A 27,804-nucleotide genomic window follows, 5' to 3' on the forward strand; every position below is an offset into this window, starting at 1 on the left:
TATTTCTGTGAATTAAATATGGTGGTTCACCCATGGCTGGAAAAAAGAAGGCTGGAAAAGTTAATCAGAATGGACTGGGTGGGGAAAACATAGCAATGTAGATTAGTTTTCTAGATAAGCATAAGATCCATCTGCAAAACCAGAACACTGTCAGAGTTCAAGGGAACTGTGATCTGCTCCCCCTAGACACTGCTTGTGAGACAGTACTTCCTAAGAAATGGGAAGTGCCAAGCTGTAAACAAGTTTAAATGTCAGAAGGACCCAAAATGCTCAAGAAGGGCATCAGGGGAAGCATGGGTCCACTCCAGCACTGCAGGAGCTACCCCAGTGCTTCCAATTTCTCTCCTCCTTACCTTGTGCCCCCGGTAAAAGGCAATCTCTTCCACGTTGGCGATGATGCGCGAATGTATGAAGCGCAGGTAGCCCTTCTTGTGAGCCTCCTCAGCCACCAGCTTGCCGAACTTGGGCGAGCAGGCTTTGAGCACTCGGGCCGTGGCGTAGACGACGAGCCCAGCCAGGACTGTGGGCCCGATGGGGTTGGCCCCCCGGGACCGAGCAGTGCGGATGAGGGTGTAGGAGGTGAGCACGACATCCAGGATGGGCTTGGTGAGGTTGGAGTAGAGATGCGCCACGGACTGTGAGAACATCATAATGTCCTCGGTGAGGGACTGGTCGGGGTTGGCCAGCCGCCCGTCCATGCTGATCACTTTGTAGTAGGTTTGGTTGGCAAAGTAGGTCTCGTAGGCGTGATCCACCAGGCGCGTGCGGAAGGCGAGGGCCAGCTTGCACTCCAGGTACCGGATAGTGCTGTTCACGAAAGTTGCTGGGATTGCGATCATCAGCCACTTGATTAACTTGAAGATAAAGCTCCTGGGCTTTTTCTCCACAATGCTCTTCACAATTTTTCCATCGAGGGCGGCCACATAGATGGAGAGGAAAGTCCTGGATACCAGAGCAAACGAGTGGAGACAGAGCAAGCCCAGCTCAGCACTCACCAGCTTGGGGAAGAACAGTTTGCGAAGTTCCAGCAGCTGCTTGAAAAATTCCGCGTCCACGGCCGGAGCGGCTCTGCCCCGGCTGCCGGCGCGGTGCGGGACCGCCCGGCCCGACTCATCGTGCGCGCCGCTTCTGCCGCTCGCCCGCCTCACACGCCCGCGGATGATGGGGTAGAGGATTTTGAGCCCGTACGCCGCGGCCAGCAGGCACGCAGCCTTCTTCGCGGCGCCTGCCCTGCTCCACTGCACCCGCCGGGCTGCCGCATGCAGCATGTGGGCCATCCTGCCCGCCTCGGCACCGCTACGTGCCGCTCCTAGCGCGGCTGGCTCATGCTCGCTGGGAAGGCCGGTCCCGCCGGGTCTTCATCGGGGCGCTGGGCCCGGCCCGCCGCCCTGACAGATGCCGAGTGAGCGCTGCCTCCCAGGGGTGATGGTGCCTTCAAAGCGCGGCGCGTTGCACAACGCAGCCCCGCGCGGCGCAGCCCGCCCCGCCGACCACCATTGGCTGCGCCGCGCGGGGCGGCACCGGCACCGGCAGCGGCCCGGCCGCTCAGCGCCGCCGCCCCGGCCACAACCGCTATCGCTCGGGGCGCGGCCTCAGCGGCGGCGGCAACAGCCCAGGTCCCTCTGCTGCGGGTTCACTGCGGGTCCCCCGGCGCTCGGCTCCGGCCGCACCGTTGATTCCCCGACGCTCGGCGGGTCCGCGGAGCTCGGCCCTGCAGCGCGCCGGCTCGCCCCAGGCTGCGGCCGGCCCTTTCCTTCCGCCTGCCCCGCGGAGCAGGCTCCGCCTCCGGCCACGGCCTCGCCCGCGGCGCGGGGGGAGCGGGACGGGGGGCGGCAGAGCCGGAGGGAGCCCGGGTCCCGTGGCAGCCCCGGCAGGATGGGCAGCGCGTCAGCCCCGGCACTCCCGAGCCTCCTCGGGACGGCGGGGCTGTAACGCCTGCCCGGAGTGCCGTGGCAGAGGGCGGCGCAGCCGGGCCGGTGGCCTCGGGCAGCCCCGGGTCGGAAATCGGCCGGGCGGCCGCGGGAGGGAGCCGGGCAGCGCGGAGTCTCCGGGGCAGCGCCTGCACACTGCGCGTAATTGATTTCCTGTCCTCTCGCCGAAAGGAAACCGGCATTGTGCACTGGCGGCGTTATTAGCCCAAAATAACCCCGACCCAGTCGCACGGCCCCTGCGGTAAAACACAAAGAAAGCCACAGTAAAGGCAGTTGTCTTGCTGCTTTATTTTTCTGTTTTCCTTATTACTTATTTCTACTGCTTCATTTTTTTGGAAAAGGTACTGAAATTGCAGGGCGAGTTTCAGAGTACTTACTTACTCTGGTACTTTTACACTTTGAAACTATAGTACTAAGGTAACTGCATGAGATAGTATATGATAAAACATTAATTTAGAGTGTGTATATAAAAGTGTGTTTTTAAAACGTGATACTAGGGGTATATGGCAGTGGTGAAAAGCCTGTTTTTTCCCTAAAAATGGAGAGTGAGGCTACCTGCCTCACAGTAACTCAGCAAATACTGTGTTAAATAATTCACATTACTGTTATAAAACAACTGCCTATTGAACAGAGTGCAGTGATGATGTTTAGATAGCAACACAAGCTTCAGGCTGAACGAATGATAAAATTAATTTGAGAGCAAGAGAGGTTTGCTTTTAAAAATCAGACACCATTTATCAAAACATTCAGGTGCCTTCTAAGAAGTCCAGTAAGCCAAGATCAGCAGGACAAAGAAGGAAGCCAGGAAGATCTAATTCTCATTTCTTCCTAAGAGGTTGCAAAAATTCAGCCCACAGTAGTCTGGACATTTAGGTAGAGAGGCTATGGGGTGATCTTTAAGTATATTCTATGTTTGCCAGGGAGCTTGGTCCAGAGATCTGGACACAGGCTTGTAGCTTTTTTTTTTTTCCTACATGCCTACATTCCTGCAACTCAACATAAAGCTAGGAAGATGTCAAAATCTGACCTAGTGCAGTACAGAAGACATTCAGTTAGTAGGTAAGCCTAATTTCACTGCAGATTATTTTGTCAGTAAAATAGATTTTTTTTCAGTGCACTGAAAAAAAGATACTGGCTAAGTACTTGTTTTGCTTATGGCTTCTTATTTTTCAAATCATGCTCTCCACTGGATACTTCCCTTACTGGCTTGTGTGTAGCACAGCATACTCTTAGATTTTGCCAAACCACAGCTATTTGCAATATTCCATTACTCTAGCATTTTCTTACCAAGGGGAAAGTTCACAGACCTCTTTCGGTTCTGTGTATCTGCTGACCTTTCACTTCACAGGATCCTGGATGACTGAAACTTCTGGTGATTTGGTGGTAGTGCAGACGTACACCCCACATTCAGATCTGTGGGAACATTTAAGTGAAGCAAATCTAACCACACAGCGTTTCAGTCAATAAAAGGAATGTATTTCCTTCTTTTGAAAGGATGAAGAAAAGACTGAACTGTTGTTTTAAATACCCCCTTTCTTCTGTTCTTGCTGTCTCAAGAGTTTTGCTCTGCCACAATCCTGCTCAGTAATCCATGCACAAACTCCTCTTTGTGGAGCGTGGCCTTAGGTGTTAGATTTTTTTTTTTCTTTTTACTGCTGAAAGCAGGAATTTTACTACATTTAGTCATAATAACACTTCCCAATAGTACTGGAAAAATAACTGCCAAAACTGCAGTAATATTGGTGCAGTGTTCTGTGCTCTGTAATCCCCCCATTTTCTACTCATTTTATTATAAACTTCTGGAGATATGTGTAATCAAGTAAGTTTGAGTAACTGAAGCTGTGGACTTGAAGGGATGTTGATGTTAGATCCAGACTATTTAGGGGATTATCCTTTCTTAAGGAGAAACTCATTTTTTAGTGTCAAGTGATTGTTTTTTTAACATAAGGTTAGTTTTCATCAAATGCATTAAAATAAGTTGTGTGCATTTTTTAAATATAGGAACCAATAACTGAGGAGGAAGAATATCTGTCAGCAATAAGTATCAGGGTGAGTAAAGTCCATGAACATTTGTATATTCAGGAACTGGAGTGTAATCATGACAGCTGATGGCTCTTTTTTATCTTCTGTTTTGTGCCCACACCAGCACTTCATCCTTGCATAACTCTGGTTGTGATGAAGGTAGTGGAATTGGAACATGCAGGCTGTTATGCAATAGATAATCATAATCAATCATTACTCAATGATCATTTTTTCTACCATTTGATTTAGTGTTTGAAAAAATGATGTGCAATTTTTTAAGCAAAAGACCATTTATCTGATGTCTTGTATGATCCTAACAGAGGGTCCAATAGCTGTAACACCAGTCTGCAGTAAACTGACCTTTCTCTGCTGCTTATGGAGTTATCCACTATGCCATAAGGACATACAAAATTTTAAAAAAAAAGCAGAAATAGAAAAATAGAATACTATGATAGATATAAATTCTGTGTGAAAATATATAAATTCTGTGAAAAAATATATAAATTCTGTGTTTTGAATCATTGCTATTTAGGACCTTTAAGATTTAGATGCGTGTAGTCATGCATTCAGTACATAGCAATTTCTGTGTGGACCAGTGTATGTGAAACATGTAATATGAATCCACACAGTGCTTGTTTTCAATTACTAGTAGTGAACTGTAAATAATGTCCAAAATATGATGTACTGCAATATGGTAAGCTAGGAACATCCTAGCTTAATTTTTTCTTTCATTTTGAGCTGTAGGTTTGCATAGTGGTGTGGGAATAGTAGGATTTAATTTGAGCCAGATTCAATAGAGTATGAACATAGAAGCCATTATTCAAGTAAATACCTTTCTCTGAAGTACTTCCAAATTTTTTATTTGCTTTAATGTTATCACTTACATAAGTACAGAAATGCACCCACAGAATTAGTTTGCAACGTCAGGGCACACCAATGGCAAATGTGATGTTTTTATCAGAAAAGGATGATAAGATACCCTGACCTTTGATTTCAAATTTGTGTCAGCAGAAATTATCTGTTAATTTAGTCTGGTTTAGAGAAGCTCTTGGCTATATTTGTATACCTCAGTAGAATATCCAGACACTCTAAATCCTTTAGGTGTAAATCCTTAGATCTAAGACAAGCAAGAGCTTCAGTTTTAATGGCACAGATGTGGAGGCTTGTTGAAGAAGTGTCAGTGTGGTCAGACTGGCCTGATCCTGCCAAGCTGTAGATTCCAACTCTTTTGGTTCTAATGAGGCTGTAGGGGTACCCAGACTAGGCAGAGCTGTGTTATCACAAGAGAAGAGAGAGGAAACAAGAGGGTGCTATTCTGTTGCTTGGCTCCTGAGTGTGAGCATCACAGGGATGGTGTAAATGGGGTGCATTCCTCCACCAGAAGTCCTTTTTCCCTTACTCTGTCTTTAGGGAGATACACACTTGCTGCTGTAAATTTGAAGCTTGCACGACTTGTAGGTTGTAATAATTTACCCATAAGAGATTGGGGTAATCTCTCTGACAGGACAGTCAATAGCAGACTGATCAACAATTCTGACTTCTGAGAACAGTGGTATTCTAGAGAGAATACGGCTCTAGAAAGAAATATAAACAAGCTGTTTTCCCTTTACAGAGTGAGAGGGAAATAAGCAAGGGTAGAGGTCAATGTCAGCTGCTCCAGGCATGGTAAACTGTCCAGTGATACTCTCAGACAAGGAATTTCACTTTTAATATTTAGGTTTTAATATCTAAGCCTTTAATATCTAGATTTCTCTTTCTTGTTAAACTTATTCCATACAGATAATTTAGCTGAACCAGGATGTGTCTCTTATGCCTTCAGAAGTCTCAAATGCATTATGAATGTTTTTCAGGTTTTGCATTAAATCTTAAAGGTTTCTATTCTCAGATCATCTGAAGAAAATTCTAATGCTGCCTTATTAAACCTTTTCTCGAGTGCATTGTAAACCCTTTAAACAAGCTACATGCCAAGTGCAAGAGTACAGGCATAAGTGGTAAAATCACACAGCTAATGTCAGTTAACAATGATGATACTGGCACTGCCCACAGCAGGTCAGTGTTCTACTCTGTAAAAGTGAACACAGGAATAAATTCAGAAAAACCATTCTTTTACTCCTGCACCCCAAACATGGGATCTGCTGCCATCCTTTTGTCACGCCTCAAGAGTTTATTTGAGGGTTTGTAGCTGATATGACAACAAAAAGATCATCTACTGCAGTTTACTTATTAACTCCTATTTGGGAGACTTCTAAATATTAAAAATAATCAAACAGGCCAGTGCTTCACCAGCACAGTATTCTGTCTCTAGCAATCACTCTAAGCAGATACCCAAGAGAGAAAAAAATTGCAATTTAATGTGATGCTGCAGCTTCACCCAACCTCTGGCCATTTTAAGCTGTGAGATTTTTGTGAGACTGGGAGGTTTTGCTATTAAACATTCCTTACAATTACTCTTAAAATTACTTGTTCAGTCTCTCTTGAATTGTTGTAAACTCTTACAGAAATAGAAACATCTGACAAGTCATTCCTCAAATTTACCATTTCATATGTGAAGAAGAACTCCTTTCTTAATTTGACCCTGGCTCCCACAAGCTCCACTTAATGTCCACTTGTATATGATCTGGAAGAGGCATTCAACAACTCTGCTCACTCTCTTCACCTCCCCCCTCACCTTTCCCATACCACTTAGGAGTTTGTCAGCCTCTATTCCATATCAGTTCTCAGTGCTTGAGTGCATGAAAACAAGAAATAAATAATCTCTTCCCTCCCCTATGCATTATATTCAATGGCAGGACCTTCCCTGTTATTTCACAACTTCTTTATTTTCTTAAAACCTTCAGTAACAGATGTTGTCAACAGCCTTAATTAAATCCATCAAGACAGCAGCAATCACTCTTTTCTACATTTGTTCTACAGAAACTTCCATCAATAGAAGCTCCACTGGCTTTCTACATGCTGTAGTATTGGAGATAATTCCTGCTGGTTTTTTTGTGCAGAAGTGAGCTTTCCAGATTGCCACAAAATTTTTATTTTTTAAATTGTGTCACATTTGCCACCCTCTGGTCTCCAAGATGACTCCAGATTCAAGTGGTCCTTTCCACAGTGCTGCATTACAGAATTCTTCATTGAATACCATTTAGTCCTGGTGCTTTGCTGGTCTTCATTCTGCCTTGATAAGATCATGACCTTGTCTGCTGTTATTTTCCCTGTGGACAGATCCTCACTGTTCCTGTTTCCCCAGGAAAGATTCCTGCATAAAATTCGCCCCCATTTCCCCATCAATGAATGCTGATGAAAAAACCTAACATTTCTTTTCTGTAACATCCAAGTCTCTTCTGAGCACTCGTGCTGTTCCTTGGCCGTTGATTATCCCTTTAAGGCTTTCTAGAAAGATTTTGCTCCTAGTTGATGTGAATAAAAAATATTTAGTAGTTTGGTTACTTTGCCTAGTTGTTTCCCATTTTTTCTGGCCTGTTGTAATTGTATTTGTATTGTTCTCTGAGTTTGTGTTCCCTTCTGTTATCTTCTTTTTGCTATGGTTCAGACTGTCTCTAAGTCAAGTCTGGTATCCTGCAGCTTTTCCTGACCCCTTGTAAGGATTTAATTGTCTTGGCTCCCTCTCCTAATTTGCTTTTGACACTCCCTAATTGGAGTTTGGCGCAGCTACAGAGGATTCTTTGGTCCTTGTTAATATCTGTAGAAATACTGTTTTTGTAAAGTGAGGTTTATCAGCACGAGACTCTGTAATAGACCTCATGCACTGTTCTCCATCAAGCCAAGGATGGCACTTTGTCTTGAGAGTTCATTCTGTAAAAAATTATTCTTTCCATATAATACCACCTAAGAATGGCACCTGTTTCATATAGCAATGTGTCAACCTACTGTTGTCAGTGCTGCTGTCCTGGCTGGCGGTTTGCCACGTGGATCCAATCCCATGTTCTTCCCAGCTGGGCACTGAATTTTGATCTAGACAGATTAGGTGCTTCTCTCTGAGCTGGCCAGTGTGCTGTATTTGGAAACTTATTAGCCTCTCTACAATCTTCTGTCTCTCCGCCCTTTAAAGGTGAATAGGGGAAGGACTTTTCATTAAATTAATTGAAAGAGAGATGTATCTTTCAAGAGGTACTTTTAAAAGGGGAGACTTTGTTTTGAAATGAAGCTTTGTCTTGTATTTTGAACTTCCTTAGACTCTGTCATGATTTTGCAATATCACAGCCATCTTTTAAAAAGTACTCTTTAGGGCAAAACCATCAACCAGGTTACTATAAAACACCACAAGGTCAGTGTTGCTTTATTTCTCCATAAGCTGGTCTCTCAAGGAAGGGAATGGCATTGAGTATGGAAGAAGGCCATGGAAGGCCTGGAAGAAGGCCATGCAACTCTGTAAACAAAGTTTAAGCACAGCATTTGCCAAAGAAAATCTTCCACTTGGCACAGAGTCAGGCTTTTTTAAGTCATGCATTCCTAGCAGTAGATAATTAGGTCACTAGTTAGGAATCTGAATAAGTGTATCCTGGTATTTAAAAGTGCCAGAAGTTCTCACTCTGGATAGAAATGGGAAAGCATTTTAGTTCATCTACATCTTTTATGCAGTTTTCTACAGATGGATTTGGTTACCTAATGCTGGATATCAAGATCAAACAAAAAATCTAAGTTAAAGTATGTTAAATTAGCATTAAAAAATCAGTAATGTTGTAAAATATTTAAATGTAACTGTGAAAGTCACCAGTTTGGGTTTATTTTGGATTTTTTACTTAACATTCATCTCTTTAATAATTCCTTCCTTTATAATGAGCATTAGAGTAGGACACTTGCTGGAAAGGGGAAGGTTCATTAAGAAACATGAGAACTATTTGCAGTTAGTTCTGAGAAATTTCTTGGAAGTGCATCTTGTCTCTGTTTCTCTCTCGCTGCCTCTGGTGGGTATGATTTTACATAAGCACTGTCTGTTCACTCCAGGGACTGTGTTTAGGGAAAGAAGCATCTTCAAACAGGGTACAATAGCAAATCAGCAAATCAGGGTGCAATAATGCTGCAGACAGAGTTGGCACACACTTTGAATTCACAGTTTCATTGTCTAAATTGGCTGCTTCCTGTCTGGGTGTGTTGGGACATAGAGTAGGGGCCTCACTTAAATGCTCGAGTCGCCCATCAGAAGACCTCCTTCTCTCTTATTTGATTATTTAGAAGTTTTGTAATTACCTACTCAAAGCTGGATGTCAAAAGTTGCACAGTCAACATTTCAACAGCAGCTTCCCTGGAGAAATGTTTTCTTAGACTGCTTTGGGCTGCTTTGATATGTTTCTTATATCTAGAACTGATCTGCTAATGAAGAAGCATGTCAGAGAGGAAAATTCAGGGCTGAAGGTTGGAAAGCTGTTCTGAAGAAGATCCTGTATAATAGTTTCTTAACAAAGGAACATGAGATATAGTTTTTCTGAAGAGTAGCTATAAAAGTTAGAAAAAAGGGAAATCTTTAAATTTCAGTCTTTGACAAATAGAGGAAGACTCTTTGATCTGTTGTTATTTCACTTCCCAGAGAATCAACTAAGCTCTATGAAACTCACTCTCATGACCTTTTAAAAATTAATAATTATATCATACAACTGTTTGAAATTATGCCATAATTCAGAAATTCAAATGAATTATTGCAAATTTTAACATGTTGACAGTCAAGGCAAAATATGCAAACATTGGAAATATAATAATATTCATCTCAGGTATTATTTCATTTTTTACTTTGCCCTCCTTAAAAAAGAACTGATGTTTTATTTTATGATTGTTTGAAAGGTCAGTAGCTTTATTTGCAAGAAATAATTTGAGGAGAAGATTTATTATGTGGAAAAATAAATAATTGAAGCAGCCATGTAACTTCTCCTGGATAACTACCAGATAAAATAAGTAAAAAATAAAGAAAATCCCACTTTTTTCCTTTAAATCTAGACAGTACTGTGAAAAAGTAAGAGTAAGGGTGATATAGAAAATATCATATATTAAAAAACAAATGTAAAAGGGATTTGATTATGTTATACATGAAACTACATCTTAGACATAGTATTAGCAAGTTCAACATTTACACTAGATACAACTGAAAATAAAAATTATTATTTGAAGTGAAGAAATTAAATAAATGTTCAGTCTGTCATCTGTCACATTAGCTGCAGAGACACATAGACTTAAAATATGGATATAATTTATCAGGAAGATTTTAATCTAGTGTTGTTACAAGAAACAATTATGCATACTTATCAGATTCTATAAACAGCCTAGCCAAATTAGAAGTATTAGAAAGAAAACCATCTTGGCTAATATTTAATTTTAGATGCCTAATATCTACTCTGAACACTCTTCACATTGTTGTACTAATGGTAACCAAACTTTAGTACCCTGAAAAATGTTCAGCTAAAGATAACTCAGGAAAGAAACACCACAGGAAAAGATTCATGTAGAATTTTGATGATTGTTTTTTAAATGGGTGCCTTCACTTGCTGAGATGATGGAAGTGAGTTATAGGGACGGGAGCGAGTGGAGCTGTGCTGCTGCCAAGAATCCCTGAGTGGTTCTGCACCTCTCCTCGAGGGTTAGTCACATTTACACTCAACAGCTCATCAGGCAGGACCAAGGGTAACAACAGCTACCTGTAGAAAATGCTCATCGCTTCCCCTGTTGCCCCTAAAATACCTGAGGAAGAGCAGGATGCAGAGGAAAGTGCTCTCTTGTCCTAAAAATCACAGTGGTTGTAGCAGAGACAAGCTGGATCTGAAAGACAATTCATTTGGGACGGCAAGATGCTCATGACTCCCTTGGGAAAGGGCAATGGCTTTGGCAGCAGTCTGTATGTAAACACCTGGGGTAGAAGAAGGGCAGCAGCAACCAGGGCATTACCATCAGTGCCTCACTTGGCCGTCTGCATCCTTCCCCTTTGTCTGTCAATCCCTATACCACCGTTCCTTCTCCCCTGCCAGCCTGGGGCATGGGCAGCAGCTGCCCTGGTGCTTGCAGGGTGGAGGAGGCCCCGCCGAGGGCCCTGTGGCCCTGCAGGGAAGCTACAAACCATCCCAGGGTAGCCATTGCCTCTGCCCACAGTGCCAGCAGCGCCCAGGGCAGCCCTCCCTCCCTGCCTGCCTCCTCAGCAGCCGAAAATGAACTGGGTGGGCGGCAGTCGGTAAGTGAAACTCTTCAAAGCCGACAGAAACAGCTCCATGCTTTGTCAGTATCCCTCACAGACTGGGCACCACCATGGTGTGTTTAACAGCCCTGATGCCCCCTCACAAACCAGGCACTGCCATGTTGTGTGTGGCAGCCATGGGGTCCCCTCACAAACTGAGCACAGCCATGGTGTGCGCTTCAGTCCTCATTTCCCCTCACAAACTGAGCACAGCCATGGTGTGTGCTTCAGTCCTCATTTCCCCCCACAAACTGAACACAGCCATGGTGTGTGCTTCAGGCCTCATTTCCCCTCACAAACTGGGCATGGCCATGGTGTGTGCTTCAGGCCTCATGTCTCCTCACAAACTGGGCACAGCCATGGTGTGTGCTTCAGGCCTCATTTCCCCTCACAAACTGGGCATGGCCATGGTGTTTGTGACCAAACGAGTGTCTCTCCACAGAACAGTAGTGCCCCAGTGTGTGTGTTTCAGGCCTGGTGTCCCCTCCCAGAGCAGCAGGCCGTGGTGTGTGACAGCCCCGGATCCCCTCTGGAGCCAGACTGTGGAAGGTGCAGGTGCCCTCCCACCCCAGGCAGGGAGTCACGTTTGGGCTCTTGTCTCTCCACAGACAGGAGCTGGCTGAGGCCTTTCTCACACCCTCACAAAAAGCAGTGGTTACCATTTGGGGAAAAGGATGTACAGGTATTGAGAGTCACTGAAATAGTAATGAAATAGTAAAGCATCACAAAATGAGTTTAATGATAAAGAAAGAAAAAAGATAATGTTGTCTTTCTTTGGGTGCTGTGCTCTCTGCAATCTACTAGAAATGTAAACCCCACAGATTTTGTCAGCCATTGGGAAGCAGCATTGCTGAACACAGCTGTGGAATCATCCAGACTCTATGCAGAATCAAACTAAAAGAACACCCTACCCATCTGAAAGTCTTCCCAGCAAACTGAGTTTTCTGAATGTTGCCTCTGTGAAGCAGGAGGAAGGGAGAGTTTTACTTGGAAAAAACCCCAAAACACCAACCCAAGCTTTGTCCTAAATGCCTGCCTCCCATATCCTCTGTCAGAAAACCCAATGTGTAGGAGTACTGCACACATTCAGCAAATACAAAGCAACCTGCTGCTTGCTGCTGCTGGTAGTATCTGTCAGGGTTCCTTGGGTGAATCTGGGGTTTACATTTTAGATGTCAGAAAACTACAGGTCACTGGGGTTTCCTGCCCACTGCAATGTTATGTGCATATGTTTGGAAAGTTTGCTCTAGCTTTAAGCAAAAGGTAATTCCAAAGGAATACTCTATATTTCTAACCCTCACAAAAAGTCCTAATCTTAATGACCTAAGGACTGCAGCCATGCCCAGTCTGCCCATGCAACAGTGACCCCAACTTCCAATTTTATGCACCAAGCCCTACAAGCATTTCACATAAGGCTGTGTTTGACAGGTGAGACAAGTAGTTGGAGGTATAACTGTCTCCTATATTGAACAAACAACAGCAACTTGTACTGTCAATCTGTTTTGCTTTCCTGTTTTACAAAAGGTCCCCAGTGTTCTGGAAAGTCCCAAAAGGTAAAAGCTCATATAGTGCTCCTTTTGTTTGCTATTGTAGTTTTGTAGCTATATTGCAGCATGACAAAGAAAATTAGGAGGAAATAATATATTGACAAAGACTTCTTAAGTTTTAAGAAATTACAAATTGATGAAATGTGCATTACAAGTCAAATGATTAAAAGCGTTTTCTCTTTTCTTTTTTCATGTTAAATGTGTTTGGTAACCTAATATCAAATGTGTTCCTATCCTTACTGGAGTAAACTGGGATCAGTCAAAATTAGTTCAACAGAGATATGTTGACTTTACTACCTGAAGGTTTGATCATTGTAACATAACACAACACAACACAACATAACATAACATAACATAACATAACATAACATAACATAACATAACATAACATAACATAACATAACATAACATAACATAACATATAACACTAACATGTTTGTGTCCTAAAACTCAGAACCACTCATGAGAGATTCAAGCCATGACTCAAGATTATACTTTTGCAATTAAAATAACAATTATTTGCATTTTACAGAAGCAGAATCATATTAAAGCAAGAAAGGAGAAAACAAAAGGTAAACGGTTTCAGCCATAATGGATTTTATATTGTTATATAAAAGCTTTAGTAGGTTCACTTAGGTAAAACTTTCAAAACATTTGGAGTGAGATTCAAAACAGTAGCTAAACAGTTAAATGTGTTTCCCTGACTTTGAGGGTAAAAGTCTTGTTCTAGATTTACTAAACTGAATTACAACAAGAAGAGAAGGTGTGAATGAATGAATTGGCCTGTGCCCAGTTTTGGCTTTCCTGGATTACTTCTGTTACCATTTTGAGTTGGTGTGTGGGAACACAAGGGATTGCTTGAAGCCTCAGGTGATAACCATGTGGTCAGCTGGCCCAACACACACCTACACAGCCATTCTTCTGGGCCATGTAAAAGGATGTTAGGCTCATTAAAGTCCTTCTTCTGGCATTTGCAAAAGGAGGATGGTTTATTTGTATTTTGAATCTGAAAGTGAAATAAGGGAATCAAACTTATCCCTGGCATAGCAGGAGACATTTCAAACAGGAAAGAAAACAGCCAGAGAAAATTGCCATAACCATAATAAGTGGAGTCAGTTTCCTCCTCAGCAGCAAGGAAAAAAGAGGCAGTGTAGGGAAGCTCCACCACTGAAGCTGATACCCCCAATACCCAGAGCAGGTGCACAGGCATACAGAGGTTGAGGAAAAACATGCTGACTGTATAGAGACAATTACTCAAATTCAAACATTTACATATGGGAATGTGGGACCAATCAGCAGCTTGTCCCCATCACTTTCCCAGTTTTCTGGAGCCCTTTGAGCTCTCTGTTTTCTCAGGGATTGCTGGTCTAAGCCACATAATTTATATTACAACTATGTAATTTGTTTCAGTGGGGAGGGAAAACAAGAAAATACAAGACTGTTTTTAGTAATGTAGTACTAAATTACTAAATACAGTGGTAGTTTTCTAATTACTATTACATATTTATTAGTAAATTGGTAATTTAGAGGTGATGGGGAAAAAACATCTGGGACACTGAAGGGAAGTGGTTACATTTTGGGGGTGTGGGTCCTAAAGTCAAATGAATTTTGAAGTGTTGATTTGTACACAGGATGATTTTACCTTACTGAAGATATTCATCTTAACTGAAGAACAGATATTTTCCGTAGATAATATTATCCTCCATAGATAATATTATCCTGGAAAGCTAAAGATAATAATAAATAATACTAAAAATTAGTTACCAACAAACATGTTAGGTATATTAGTTATATGTAACCTGCAATCATGACAGGGATTACATTTCAGAAGAAAAGCCAATGCTATTTTTTGTTTTGGCATAGCCTTCAGTTTTCAATATCCATAATTTTTTAGGAAAAAAAATCTTACTGGCTTTAGTTATTTATCTGCTGTAATTAATGATTTTAGGATGGTTATTAACAGTCTCTGCAAAATGGAGATGTTTGTTTCCTATATTATTGTCCTGATAAATTCAAAGTGTCAGTCATATCTCTTTTTATTCCTTGTAATAAAAATTCTTTCTGAATTCCTAATCCTAGAGACTTCTCTTTTTTATTTTTTCCTCTTTTTTTTTTTTTTTTTTTTTTTTTTTTTTTTTGCCAGAAGACTATTTTCTTTGTCAGGAGAGAAATTTGGAGAACAATAAACTCTGTGTCATTATAGATGGCGCATCTGGTGTATGTAATCTTGCTGATTTATTTGCTTATCTTATATGCTTTCTGAAAAGATCCTTTAAATTTTTTTAGGACTTTGTCCTTGCCACATTTGGTATCTTTTATTTTAAGAAATATTTTTAGTGGTTGTACACGAAGTTTGAGAAATGAGCATTTAAGGACTAAATTTTTGGCATCAAGATAACAATGATTTATTTTGAATATGACCAAATTATATTTACATTCTTTTTCAAGGCAATAAAAATAAATTAAGAGCCAACAGGGCATGAGAATTCAGAGATACTTAACCATGTGCTTTTATATTAGGACTAGTTTGCTAAGGCTTGCTTGCTAATTTCAAAAGAATTACCTATACTGGTAATGCATGGTTGAAGCTTCTGTCAAAAAGTTATTCTCTCCTTTAAAAAATTAAGGAATACTTTGAAAGAAAGAAACTTAAGTCAAAAATGAAGCTCCTGGAAGTATCATCTCCTAAAAGTTCAGCAGTCAGTTTGGATCTTCTTAATCTATATGTGGTTAACCAGATGTCAACCAAAAAAGAAAACACTGGTGAGTTTTGCGTATTCTGACACATCAGAATTTGTTATTCTTAACTATTACTGCTGTTATTTTAGTTCTTGATCTTCCATTAACATCTTAACCCTCAAGTAAATGTTGTTTTATTTTTAAAGTAAAAAATTGTATGTTAGTACAAAAATTATGACTGAATAAAAAGTCTGGGCATTAGAGGAATCAAATAACCCTGGCTCCTGCCTACTTCACCTTTAAAGCCTTGTGCAGTGTCCTGGTTCCAGGCCAGGCCAGGGTGAATGTTTGCAGTAGCCAGGACAGGCATGGCCAGGACCCTGAGGAGATTCTGCACCTCCTCACATCATGCATGGGGGAAGGAGTCCCATCCTTCCGTGGGCAGTGGGAAGTGAGTGGCCAGGGAATGTTGTGCTCCCTGTGGTGAGCACCTGCCTGTGAATCATCACTCTGCTATGACTATAATTCCTTGTTTCATTGCTGCTTCCAGTAAATTGTTCTTATCTCAACCCCTGATCTTTACCTTTTGTGCCTCCAATTCTCCTCTCTGGCCTCTGCAGAGTGATGGGGAGAGGGAGAAGGAAAGGGAGAGGGAGATGGAAGGGAGGGAGAAGGGAGAGGGAGCAAGCAGTGCATGGTTTGAAGTGTATCTGTGGGAACACTAAATTGGAGAATACTGTTCCTAAACCACTACACACACTTATTACCTTCCCCATTCTAGTCATTAATTTTACCCCACATTCATTTATTTTTCCTTTTTACTGTTGAAGGCATCAATTTCCCATCCATTTCCTTTTTCATAACTTTGGAGGCATTTGGAATAGTCTTGTCTACCCAGTTCTACCCAGACTATCTTTCATAAAATCCATTATTAAACTCCTTGAGAAACATCACTAAAACTTGAGCCCTAGCTCTTTAAATGTAGATGTGGTACTTAAGGGTATGGTTTAATGGTGGACTTGGCAGTGCTGATTTAATGATTGAATTCGATGATCTTTAAGGTCTTCTTCAACCTAAATGATTTTGTGATTCTATGATTCTTGTCATCTGTGACATATTCATAAACCAGATTATGGGATATATTTTGTCCTATGCTCAGAAGAGTAGAAGGCAACTGAGGAAGGCAACAGAGCCTGTACACACACAGTGGCTGACTCAATAATTTTATATTATTGTGCCATTTAGAATAGAGTTTTTGTATTGAAGAAAGAATAAATATTAATAGGAACAAATATTAAATAAGAATAAAATTTATTTGTATTAAAGAAAAGAAAGAATTGTATTAAAGAATAGAGGTTTTATATTTTGTATTAAAGAAAGAAGCAAATATGGCTTTAAATGGATTAAGAAATATAAAACAACAGCTTTTGTACTCTAATGAAAATTCAGGAACCTCTGAACTTTCTCCAAGCCCAGCACTGACATAACAAATACATTCATTGCAGAGAACTTGAGGAAGCCAGTCCACATTGATATCACTGAAGATGAAAAAAAACCCATCAGGAGACATAACTTAGAGCTTCCCACATCACCCCCACGTACACAACATAAGTCAAACTTAGATGATCTCCAGAGCAGGTACTTGTATAAAATAGGCAATAGTTATGCAATAGTGAGGTTCTGGAAGAGGTATTTCATTATAGTCTTAACATTTGGGGTATTAAGAAAACATAAACATGCCATTGTAAACAGGGAAGTTTCACAACCAGTCCTGTCATTCCAGTGGTACTCTTACATGAGAGAGTAATTAATAAATTCTGAATAAAAAACTGCACATGAAGCTGAGAGATTTTTTTTAAAATGCTTAAGTGTCTGTACTCATGTCAGGCACTTATACTAAGTTTATCTCAAGGAGCAGGTTATTCAAACAGCATTATGCACTTACACTGTTTCCCATCCAGCTTTAGACCCCCTGAGGTGACCAACTCACAGACAGGCTGCTCACAACTGCCTAACAATCAGGCTGTTTTAAGATGTGTGGAAAAATATTTCTAAGTTATTCTGAAATTAATGTTCAGAATATTTTAATTGTTTTGATCTTGTATTTCATAGGGTGTTTTTATTCATTTTGCAAGGTTACAAAAGCAAGTTTTGGAAAGCAGAAGACAACATCTCTCAGAAAAAGTAAAACACCAGCATAAGGTAAGTTTATTATTCTTATGATATAAGACTAAAAATGTGCAGTAATTACTGTATTTTAAAGTGATTTTTCAAAGAGTGGACAAATCTCATGGATACTGAAACACATGAACTCTTCTTTCTCTTCAAGACTATATGGATAAATTATTTTCATGCTGCTTTATATTTCTTGAAAAAAAGCTAAAAATGTATTTATATCCATCTTTCCTCAGGATAGCATTTGTGTGCATCCTTCAGATTAAGTAATTACTTACATGTTTCCCTGAAATAAGCCCTTATTCCCTTAAGTTTTTAGTGAAAATTCAGTATATAGAAATTCTATATTCTATATCTGAACTCTAATTTTGTATCAGAATATAGAAAATTTTCTCTTCTTGGTGGTTTATGTGCAGAACTGTAAAAGATACAGAATAGCTTGATTACTTTGAACTTTATGCTTAAGTCAAAACAGTTTTAGCTAAATAAAATATGTCTTTGTTATGTTTTGTCTAGCTCATTCCACAAGTAATGGAATTAGGCTATGTTGATTCTAGTATGGAAAATGAAGACAACTTGGCAAGAGTTTTTAGTGCTTGTCCATTGCCCTCCTCTGGTTTTCAGTTCTCTAACTGTACACAGCTTTCAGAAGAAAATTTCAACACAAAACTAATGGGCAATGTTTGGGAACAGATCTATGAAAAAAAGCTGCAAAACCAGGTTTGGTTAATGTTTTACTTCCATGGAATTACTTTAAACTAACTTTCATTTATTTATTCATGGTGTGTAAAACTAGTGTAACCGTAATGGTAATTATGATTGATCAACATTTTTTGTAGGCTGGTGGCAATGAATGTTCTGTACATACAAATATATTTATTTTATTGTTCTGAAATAAGCTCAACTTGAGCTTTTGTTCACTGAACTCTCAGTGTTGCTGATATCTGCAGAGAGAGAATTAGTCACATACTGGTGGCTTTCTTTTGCTTCTGGCTTGTAAATTTGGTTAAGGAAATCTGAAATATATTACAGATAGAAATACAGCTTTCCTAAACATACAGTTAGTGTAACTGGGTGTTGCATGATCCCAGGTGATCCCATGACCTAATTTTTTATCTTTTAATGTCTCAGTGATTAACATAGTTCTTACAGTATTTTCAGTGCTCTGCTGTTTAACTCTTTACTTTTAAGAAACAGTTGAAAGTTATTTGTTCTGCTGCATATCACTATTTTTTCTTTTTGTTAACTTTGTGATTCTTAAAAGAATCATCCTTAGAAAAGTGATAGCAAATATAATATGCCTTATTTTTAGCAAATATATTAGTAATTGGAAATTATAAAAAAAATTATGTGTTTCACCAATGGTATTCTGAAGTTTTGAGGTAAGTGAGGAAGAAATGCTTGAGGGGTCTCAGAAAGGGAGATGATGGGTTGTTCAGGGAATGAGGAGGCCAAAACTCACGGGAAGCTGACCTGAAGAACAAAGAAGCCTGAGAAATATGTTTTCAAAACACAGCTATGCTGTGCCCACTGCTATGTGCAAGAGAATGATTTGATTCCAGAGGCCAGTTGGGCAGAATCAGGGAACCCCTGACTGAGGTCAGATGCAAAGAGGGATGGGCAGGGCAGGATGAAGACAGAAGCATCCCCTCAGCTGGGAGGAGTGGCATTAGGATGGCCAGAGCTGAGAATCACAATGGGTGAGAAGAACAGCAAGGAGGACTTCTGCAGGTATGTTATCAAAGAAAGGAAAGCAAGGAAAATGCTGTCCTCTGCTAAATAGAGTTGAGACCTAGTGAAAGATTACATGGAAAAGGCTGAGGTACTCAAAGACTACTTTGCTTCAAATTTTTCAGGCAAAATCTGCTCTCTGGCTCTTCTTAAAATGCAGTCAGGATTTGAGGGGAGTTTAATGAACCAGAAGGGAAGAAACAAGTTAGTGAATCCATTGTAACTTGGACATAAAGAAATATATGAGACTGGGCAGAGTCCAACCTAGTATATTCAGGGTGTTGGATGACATCACTGCAAGGCACACATTTATCACCCTTGTAAGGCTGGGGTGAGCAGAGAAGCTTTCCAGTGAGAAGAAATACACAAATGTTATGTCCATCTGCAAAAATGTAGGCATGATCTGGGGAAGCATCATCTCACCCCTGTCCCTGGAAGGATTAAGGAGCTAAGCTCCCAGAGGCAATTCCAAGGTACATGAGGAAGAAGAAGATGTCTGCAAACAGCCATCAGATTTTGCAAGGTCATACTCTGCCTGGTGGCCCCAATTGCTTTCTGTGAGGGAATTAGTGTCTCTGGGAATTAGAGAGAAGAGCAGGCATTATTTACCTTGACTTCAGGAAGGCTTTTGATGAACTTTCCCATGGGATTCTGGTAGCCAAAACGGGTGGCTCTGAACCAGATGAATGGACAATAGGATGAGAAAAAACTGTCTGTTACTGTCATGCTCAAAGTAGTTGTCTGTTGGCTAAAGTTTGTTTGGCAACAGCTGGGCTGTAAGGAGGTTTGGGCTTCTGCTGTAAAGATGTAAAGAAATAAAAATAGTGGAAAAATATGAGTATTATTTACAAACCCAAGCTGAAAGTTTTAAAGACAATTATGTATATTCACAGTTTGACAGCTTCTACTGTTTTCTCAGCCAGGTAACAGCTTTGATCGAGACCCTCGGAATACAAACCCTCCAAGCCAGTGTATTTTCAGGAAGTCTGATACAGTGCCTCAGGAGCTGTTCAAGCCATTTGATAAGTAGGCAGCGATTTTACATTAATGAGGAAAATAATGGTCAAGTTTAATTAAGAAAAATACTGAAATAATCAAAACCTTATTGCTACTTGTTTTTTTCACTGACTGTTTTTCAAACAAAAATTGAAATAAAATAGAAATACTAAACAAAGCTATTTAAATAAAAATCTGAAGCTATTTAAATAAAGCTATTTAAACAAAATCTGAATTTTGGGTAGGCACTTGGAACCATGATCTATTTTTTGCAATGTCACAGACATGACAGCATTGCTGAATTCACCTTGAATGATAGCACAGATTTACTAAGAGGCCACGAGGAGGGGGAAGCTGCCCCAGGTGTTATTAGTTCTGGGCAGTGTTGCAAGTGCTTTTCTGACAATCTTGATGCAATAGCAATTGAGCATCTGCACCTGCATTATTTATGCTAGGGGTTCCAGGAACACCCATTTTCTGTCCTTCTCTTTCATATGTGATCCTACTATAGCTTTCTTTTTTCCCTATAATTGATTCAATAATACTTCTGTGAGAATATACACTTTGTTTTTAAAAGAATGGATAGAAATTGAGAATATATTTCTTTTTGTTATGTGCTGATTAAAAATCTTTCAAATCACAGATGATTTAGGGCCAGACTCATTTGTACTGAATATTTTATTTAATTTTCTTTCCAGCAGCTTTCCCTTGGACCTAGAGGTCTTACATAGCTAATATTACTTTATTCCTTCTATTCCATCAGTCTGCCATTTGGTTGAAAGTTCCTGTCCATCTCTAGCTTAGGCTGGATAGAGACATAAAAAGGCCATACAGTATTTTACTGTTCCTGAAGGGCCTGCAGGCTGTTGGCTTGGGGAGTCAAGTGACCCATAAAATCACTGGCCAAATAATAACTAAACACATCAGTCCCTTTAACTTCCACTCTTCTTGTGGCTTCTCCTGGCTTTCTCCAGCAAAACCTAAAATGAGCATAGAATTCATCTTGCTGCTCATTTGAGTGAATTCTCAATTTATATATTTACACTGAGCCCTGTATAACCTTATCTCACCTACATCTCTCTCCGCCAGCCATCAGGCCTGCACTCATCTGCTTATGTCACATCCCCTCATCTTCTACCCATTCATGGGTCACTAACACCATTTCCTTTCCAACTGCTCTTCAGATCCATTTCTTTGTATTGTCCTCATTTTGTTTTCATCCATTGTAGCCATAAATTCTTATACCTCAAGAGATCACAAAAATTCTTCTGTGAAGGGAGTTTCTTTCAATGTATGTGAAGAGTAGGGTGTCAATTTATACAGTTGTTTAATGTAATATGCTGATGATGTAATCAATGTCCATAATTCTGAGACCTGTGGCACTTCAAGGTTATTAAATATTAATTAAAAGTTTTAGTGTCATATTTCCTCATCTACTCTTACATTTTATTTTGCATAACAAAATATTCAGCTGGAGTTGAGAAAGGCTCTCTGAATTGCTTCACGAAATGGTTGTACCTTCCTCATGTAGATCTATCCAAGTATCTTCTGAAATAAACTCTTGTGTGTTTAGTCTTCTAAAACTGTCGAGGTGAGGTTTCTGTAACTAGAGAAAACTAGTTTCTCATTTAAATTCCATAGAATCTTTATCCCATTCCAAGTATTTGCTGATCAAAACACCGCAAGCATTTTCTCCAGTAAGAGTTTTCTGTAATGCATTGCAGTTCCAAGTTCTATTGACAGCCTTGCTTAGAATGTTTTAAAGAAAGGTTGTTGTTTTTTTTTTTTTTTGAATGGCCTTTTTTGCCAGATCTCTGTCCTTCAGAAGAATCTCAACTTTTAGCACAGAGTTTCTGAAAGGTCAGTCAGCAGATCCAGCCTGGAAAAAAAACCCAGTGAAAATGTTAGATTAAGAGCCAAGTAAGTAAAAGCATGATGGCTTTCATGTCCATGATGCTCACATGATAAAATCTTCAAAACCACTACTTTCAGAAGTGGGATAGGGAAGTAAAATCTCTGACTGGCCTCCTGACAGTGGAATAGAAAAATTCTGTGCTGAATCAGGATTACTGATTTCAAATGAAAGTCACTTGTTATGGGCTTTCAGTATGGAAGAGAAATACAGTCTTAAGCAAACTACTTTTATGAATGGAAGAAACTCTTTTCTTCTATTTCTTTTTCTCCTTGATGTGGCCGCCTTTGGTCAGCTGGTGGAGCAGCAGTGACATGCTGTGGCTGATTTTATAAATCACAATTCTCTGTCCAGGAGGATGTGCTCCATGGCTTTGTATATTTGGAGACATTAAGAAATAGAACCCCTTTTAAATCAATCTTACCATAAAGTAGATATAAAACATAGTAAAATACTCACTTTTCCAGTTGAAATACTGTACATTTAGGACAAAATGAAGTGTAATGAGCAGTGAAGTTTTTTATATTTTTGTCATCAAATTATCATAAAGTGTTGTGCTAACAGTATTTTGCTTGTTTGTGTACTCAGCAAAATGGTTTTTTCTCTTCTACCCCTGTTACAGCTCATTGCCTACCCCCAGGCCAGACTACATGAATTCTGCCAGGAAAAATCCAGTGATAATAGCCAGTAATGAATCAGAAAACTATGAAGGAATAAAAGAACCAATATTTGATGTTGTGAAAGAAACTGCAGGATTGAAAGATGGAAGTGGTTGTTCCTTTCTGGCACTATTTGAAGAAGAGAGTCAACCAACCCATAATAATTCTTCCACCAAGCATTTTAATTTTTTTTCTAACCAAAGGAATAATGACCTTTTTTTCACTGTTCCTGATGTTCGAAATCAAATTACCAACAGAAATTATTCTTGCGACACTAGAAGGGTTTATCCTGGCATCAATGCAAAAGAAGATTCTGTAGACAGACACCTTGAAGGCATTTTCACAGCTCCAGAACAGGTTTTCCTTAAAAGTAATAATGTGTCAAGTACAAGCTACAAGGAAACAAGTGCACTGCATAAAACACACCAGCAGAACTGTCATGAGGGACAGCACTACTTCATGCCCTGTGAACAGAGAGAAAGAAGAGCAAACCTTGAAAAAATTGGTGTGTGTCATATTTTAAGGACTTGTATGTATTCTGGGTTTTATTCTCCTTTTAAAGATATATGTTCTTATAACCAGAGATGTATCTGCCCCAACTGAAAACATCATGAATCTTCAGAATGCAGTCACGTAATTTTAAAACCCACCATTTAAATTATTTTAAAAACCTGACAGAAACTTTTATTGTATTTATTCTATTGCAAATAGAATAAAACTTTTAAATTGTATTTATTCTATTGCATTTCAAAATCAAAGTTTACTTTTTTTTTTTTTTTTTACTTTTAGAGACATTTGCTTATTACCATGATCAGCAGAATATCTTAAAGGAGAATGTGCAGAATTATTCAAGAAAAAAAAGGTGAGTGTCATGGAAATTAGCAATCTATTAGCCAGTGACAACTGCAGAGACTTTGCTGAATTGGAGAAATCCTGCTAAGAGCATAAGAAGGCAAAATTCTAAACAGTATTACTGAGGACTTAGGTTTTCTTAGTGAAAATAATACTGTACAATGTGAATAAATCTATGCCCAGGAAAGCCCATTATGCCTCTGTGTATCTGCTCATAATAAGCAGACAGAAACACTGCTTCATGGGGCAGTTTGGAGATCCTGAAGTTAAGCTGTTGATCTGTCTTGTCTTCTAAAATACTCTGTCTTATTCCACTGGCTACAGACCAAGTGTTTCCTCTGGGCTATGTGAGTGCTCTGTGTTTTACTAAAGACTTGTTTTTCAGAGACTGATACATAGTACCTTCCATTTTACAAAACAGCACTATCTTCTGTTATTGCTTCAATTCCCTTTTGCATTTCAACAGAAACGAAGTTTATGAAAAACATATTCTTGGTGTTAAATCTCAGGTTCAGAGATAAGTCCAGTGATCTCAGTAGTGGGAAGCATTTAATGGTTACTGAAGACAAAGTAAAAACTGAAAAGTCACCAGCAAGGAAATTAACTCAGAAAGAAAAAAAAATACTGGGGAAAAATCACTTACCAGAGAACTTGTGTTTGTTTGCCTTCCTCAGTGACGACAAGTCTGTGAAGGAAACATCCTGGAACCAGAACCATGTCTTTGTATTTGAAGAGGTAACTTTTAAAAATATGTCCTTTTTTTTCAAACCTGCTGTTTGCATGATTCATTTGAGGTGGAGAAGGATTGTCCACAACAGTTAGAAACGGAATATTCACTGAATTAACGACCGTGGAAGCTTCTTTTCCATCACGGTTTATATGAGGAATTCAGAAAGAACTGCTGCTGGTGACATGGTTCAGATAGATGGGTCCACAGTTCACATGGCTTCATCCACACTTTAGCTGATGCCTGAAAGACACTGGGTAAGTTCCCATCAACACTTAGGGTCAGGTTCTGGAGGCAATGCCCAGACGATGCAGGATGCTTCAGTATTATAAAGAAGCTTTGTGCCAGCATACATATAAAAAGTGTTTCAGATGTCTTGCCTGTAGAAGCCATTTATGGTACTACTCAGGAGTAAAAGTACCTCTTAAAATAATTTGTGGTACAGTGCAGTGATTCCTTTAGGTAATACAGAAACTGAATGTTCCTCTCTTTACCTGAGATGCTGATCCAGCTGAAGACTTACTATTAATACCTTTTATTTTTTACTTACTTACTTACTTTACTTATTATTTTTAACAGTTCACAACAGCACAAGAGAAAGGGTATAAGTTTGGACTGAGTTCATATCTTCAAGAGATGGGTTAGTACTATTTATACATTATCACTTAAAAATGTTTTCTTTACATGTGGAACTGAAAAAGTTACTTTTAAAGCCAGGGAGAATGATCTTTTTAGGATGTTAACTTTGATAAGGGCCGGTATTTCTGATTCACAGCACTGTAAAAAGAAAACTAGCATTACCAGGTAACTAAGAATTAGCTGTGCTCGCTTTTCCTTGAAGAGTTATTCTCTTGCACTGGGCAACATGCTGTCACTCCACCTGTGAACAGAGGGAGGGGAGTAAGAGAGGCAATCCTACACCCTTCCTGCTCCCTCAGTAGCTGTAGGGTCGTGTGCTGGCTGCATTTCAGAGAAGAGGATCTCTCAAGGGCCTCCAAGAGAGAAATATGTAACTTGTATGGCAGCCAGTGTGCACATGAAGTCTACTGTGCTCTCGGGCAGGCTCTGCTCTCCAGAGTCCCTCTTCTTTTTGGGTAGCCCAGTTCTGCTGCTGATTAACAGCACAGCTGAGGCTTTGGGGGGCCCATCTCACAACCTCTGTTAAGATGTGTTGACCTGAGAAGAGAACAGAGGAACTGGCTATCGCTAAGAGCTAGATTGACTTTGCTAACATTTTGTTCTTTAAACAGTATCTTAAACCTGCATCAGAAATAGTAATGTTTAATTCTACATGCTGTACTTGAGAGTTGGATCTTTGGGGATTGTTCCATGAGTAACCTTTTCTTTCTTTTTCATCTAATTTTTCAAGATGTGGACTCACCACTCAGCAGCCAGTCTTACAGTTACTCTCCAAGGCAGACTGAGAGCTGTTTGAGCTCTAGTCCTGACACAGTGAGTAAATCCTTGTGGGCTGGCAGGGCTTTATTTGAATCATATCTCTATGCCCAAGTGCACCTAAGGGTGGATGTAGCTGGAATCTAGTTTTGTTTTGTACTAGATAACTTCATGTGTGAAGAGGACAAGAAATGATGAGCTGCAAATTTTCCTAAGTAGTTTGACAGACATGTGGTCTGTTCTCTTGATAATGGCTGGCCTTGTGGAATTACATAGCATGACTGTGGGAAGATGCTAAGCAATGTTCTATGCTCTTCCTCTATGTATAGCTGCCTTCCATTACATGCCTGTAAAGCAGAATGATTTGATGCACTGTGTTTTCAGTCATTCTTGAACATAAAAATGCCATGGTGTGAGAGTATAAATTGCATATGAGAGTGAGGGTCTTCATTGGCCACCTTATATTCACCAAGAGCCATCCTTAGAGAAGGAACAAAAAAACCCCCACAAACAACCAAAAGCAGACAGTTCTGGCCTTTCTGTTTGTTTCACTTAGCTATTAGCAAGCCATTGCTTTAGTCCTTAGTTACTGAACTATTTGAGCAGTTACAATTGTACAATTCTGTTCAAGCAGTCTGAAGAGGAAGACACAGCCAAAAAGAAGAATTATCTGAATGAACAGTCCTTGAAGGCACATGGTGCCAACCTGCTCTCAGCCTCAGTGAGCAGAGAGGCCCCCAAGAGCTCTCACACCCAAGGTGTGGGTATGAAGCCTAGCAGCACTTTGGCTAGAAAAGAAGCAAACAATCTTCAGGAGAAAGACTCTGATTTTTGTGCCACAGAGGAGGAAAATAAAACCCACGCAGCTCTGTCTCAGGGCCCATCCCAGCACGCCCTTAGGAGGGAGCATGTCGGTAGCAGCACCAGGTGCGATGTGTGGTCGCAGACCGAGGGCTCTGTGACCGTAGAGAAGGTGGATGTGGGCACCCAGTGCGGCACGCTGAGGGTGTGCGGCTGTGGGGGATCGCTCCCCGCTGCCCGCAGCCCGGGCGGGGTCCCCGCTCCCGGCACTGCCGGAGAGCAGCAATGGCCGGCGCGGGAGGGGCGGCAGCCCGCGGGCAGCGGCAGCGCCGCCGGGACAGGCGCCTTCTCTGCCGAGACCGAGTACCTGACTCTGGCTGGCAGCAGGACTCTAGAGGTGCTGGACTACATTGATAAAATGAAGGGGGGAGAGAAGCAGTGATCGACTGTAATGGCACGTTAGGAACAGGTAGTTTTGTCCTGTTCTCAGTGTGTTTCATTCAGTTGGCATATTCTGATTTTTCTAGCATGGGTAGGCAAAAGATACTTTTACTGTTTGTTTGCTTTAACTATCAATAATTATGGGCTTCTGTCTACCTACTGCTATCTCAAAGTATGAGTTTCTATAAATATCCAACTATTAACAAAGTGTGTTACAATAACCTAGTAAATAAAAACATTGGGAATTATATTGTTTTCCCTGCCACATATCTGTAGGATTCTGTAGTTTAGAATTGATTGACTATGTTTCTTTTAAGGTAATAGGAAGATGTTGTTCTACTTCAAAAAATATTTAGCATGGCTCTGAGTTCAGAGCCATTGTCTGATTCTCACCCATTTTAACAGAAAAACTTGCCTTTGTCATGTGTTCATACTAAACACAAAAATGGGAAACAGCGAATGTACATCTGCACAGACAGAATAGAATGTAATTTTAAAAGAGCTAATTTTTTTTTTAAATGCTCAATTTTCTTTCCACAGCAGATCCACTCATTCATTTTCTGGCTGTTAATCTAAAAAACTCTGTCATGTGTTTCTGTATTCTGTCTGCAAACTGAAAATCTGAACTACTTGCATTGTCACTTCAGTATTTGTGTGAAGCTACAAATCACAGCAAATAAAAGTTTCTGATAATATTGTTTCTAGGTTATATTCTTGCCTTTTAAAAAGTTCCTGGTAAGGGTGTCAGGGAGACTTGCTGTTACTAACATC

General features: G+C 40.3%; 2 protein-coding genes across 3 annotated transcripts in view; one reads left to right on the forward strand and one right to left on the reverse strand.

Moving 5' to 3' along the window:
- ABCD2 (ATP binding cassette subfamily D member 2) overlaps positions 1–1,760 on the reverse strand; it is a 43,007-nt gene extending 41,247 nt beyond the window's left edge. The window contains exon 1 of one of the 2 annotated variants that reach the window (XM_064702817.1): positions 354–1,760. In XM_064702817.1, coding sequence (XP_064558887.1) covers positions 354–1,277 — 924 coding nt within the window. In that variant the 5' untranslated portion in view covers positions 1,278–1,760. The remainder of the gene's footprint in view (positions 1–353) is intronic. The other variant, XM_064702815.1, reaches the window with a different exon arrangement.
- Positions 1,761–11,092: 9,332 nt separating this feature from the next.
- REDIC1 (regulator of DNA class I crossover intermediates 1) lies at positions 11,093–27,034 on the forward strand. The gene is made up of 13 exons (XM_064733739.1): positions 11,093–11,115; positions 13,198–13,237; positions 15,293–15,428; positions 16,850–16,982; positions 17,480–17,546; positions 18,036–18,239; positions 20,170–20,276; positions 22,799–23,322; positions 23,607–23,679; positions 24,344–24,404; positions 24,976–25,036; positions 25,766–25,848; positions 26,426–27,034. The coding sequence occupies exons 1-13, from the start codon at positions 11,093–11,095 to the stop codon at positions 27,032–27,034; spliced, it is 2,121 nt and encodes a 706-aa protein (XP_064589809.1).
- The last annotated feature ends 770 nt before the right edge of the window (positions 27,035–27,804 follow it).

Source organism: Zonotrichia leucophrys, chromosome 1A, assembly GCF_028769735.1.
Source record: "Zonotrichia leucophrys gambelii isolate GWCS_2022_RI chromosome 1A, RI_Zleu_2.0, whole genome shotgun sequence".
NCBI lineage: Eukaryota > Metazoa > Chordata > Aves > Passeriformes > Passerellidae > Zonotrichia > Zonotrichia leucophrys.

What these genes read in the sequence shown, in the direction of transcription:
- REDIC1 (XM_064733739.1), top strand. Translation starts at nt 11,093, where the DNA reads ATGAACTGGGTGGGCGGCAGTCG. An exon ending in AACTGGGTGGGCGGCAGTCG is followed by an intron (nt 11,116 to 13,197) that starts GTAAGTGAAACT and finishes TGCATTTTACAG; the next exon opens with AAGCAGAATCATATTAAAGC. An exon ending in TTAGATGATCTCCAGAGCAG is followed by an intron (nt 16,983 to 17,479) that starts GTACTTGTATAA and finishes TCATTTTGCAAG; the next exon opens with GTTACAAAAGCAAGTTTTGG.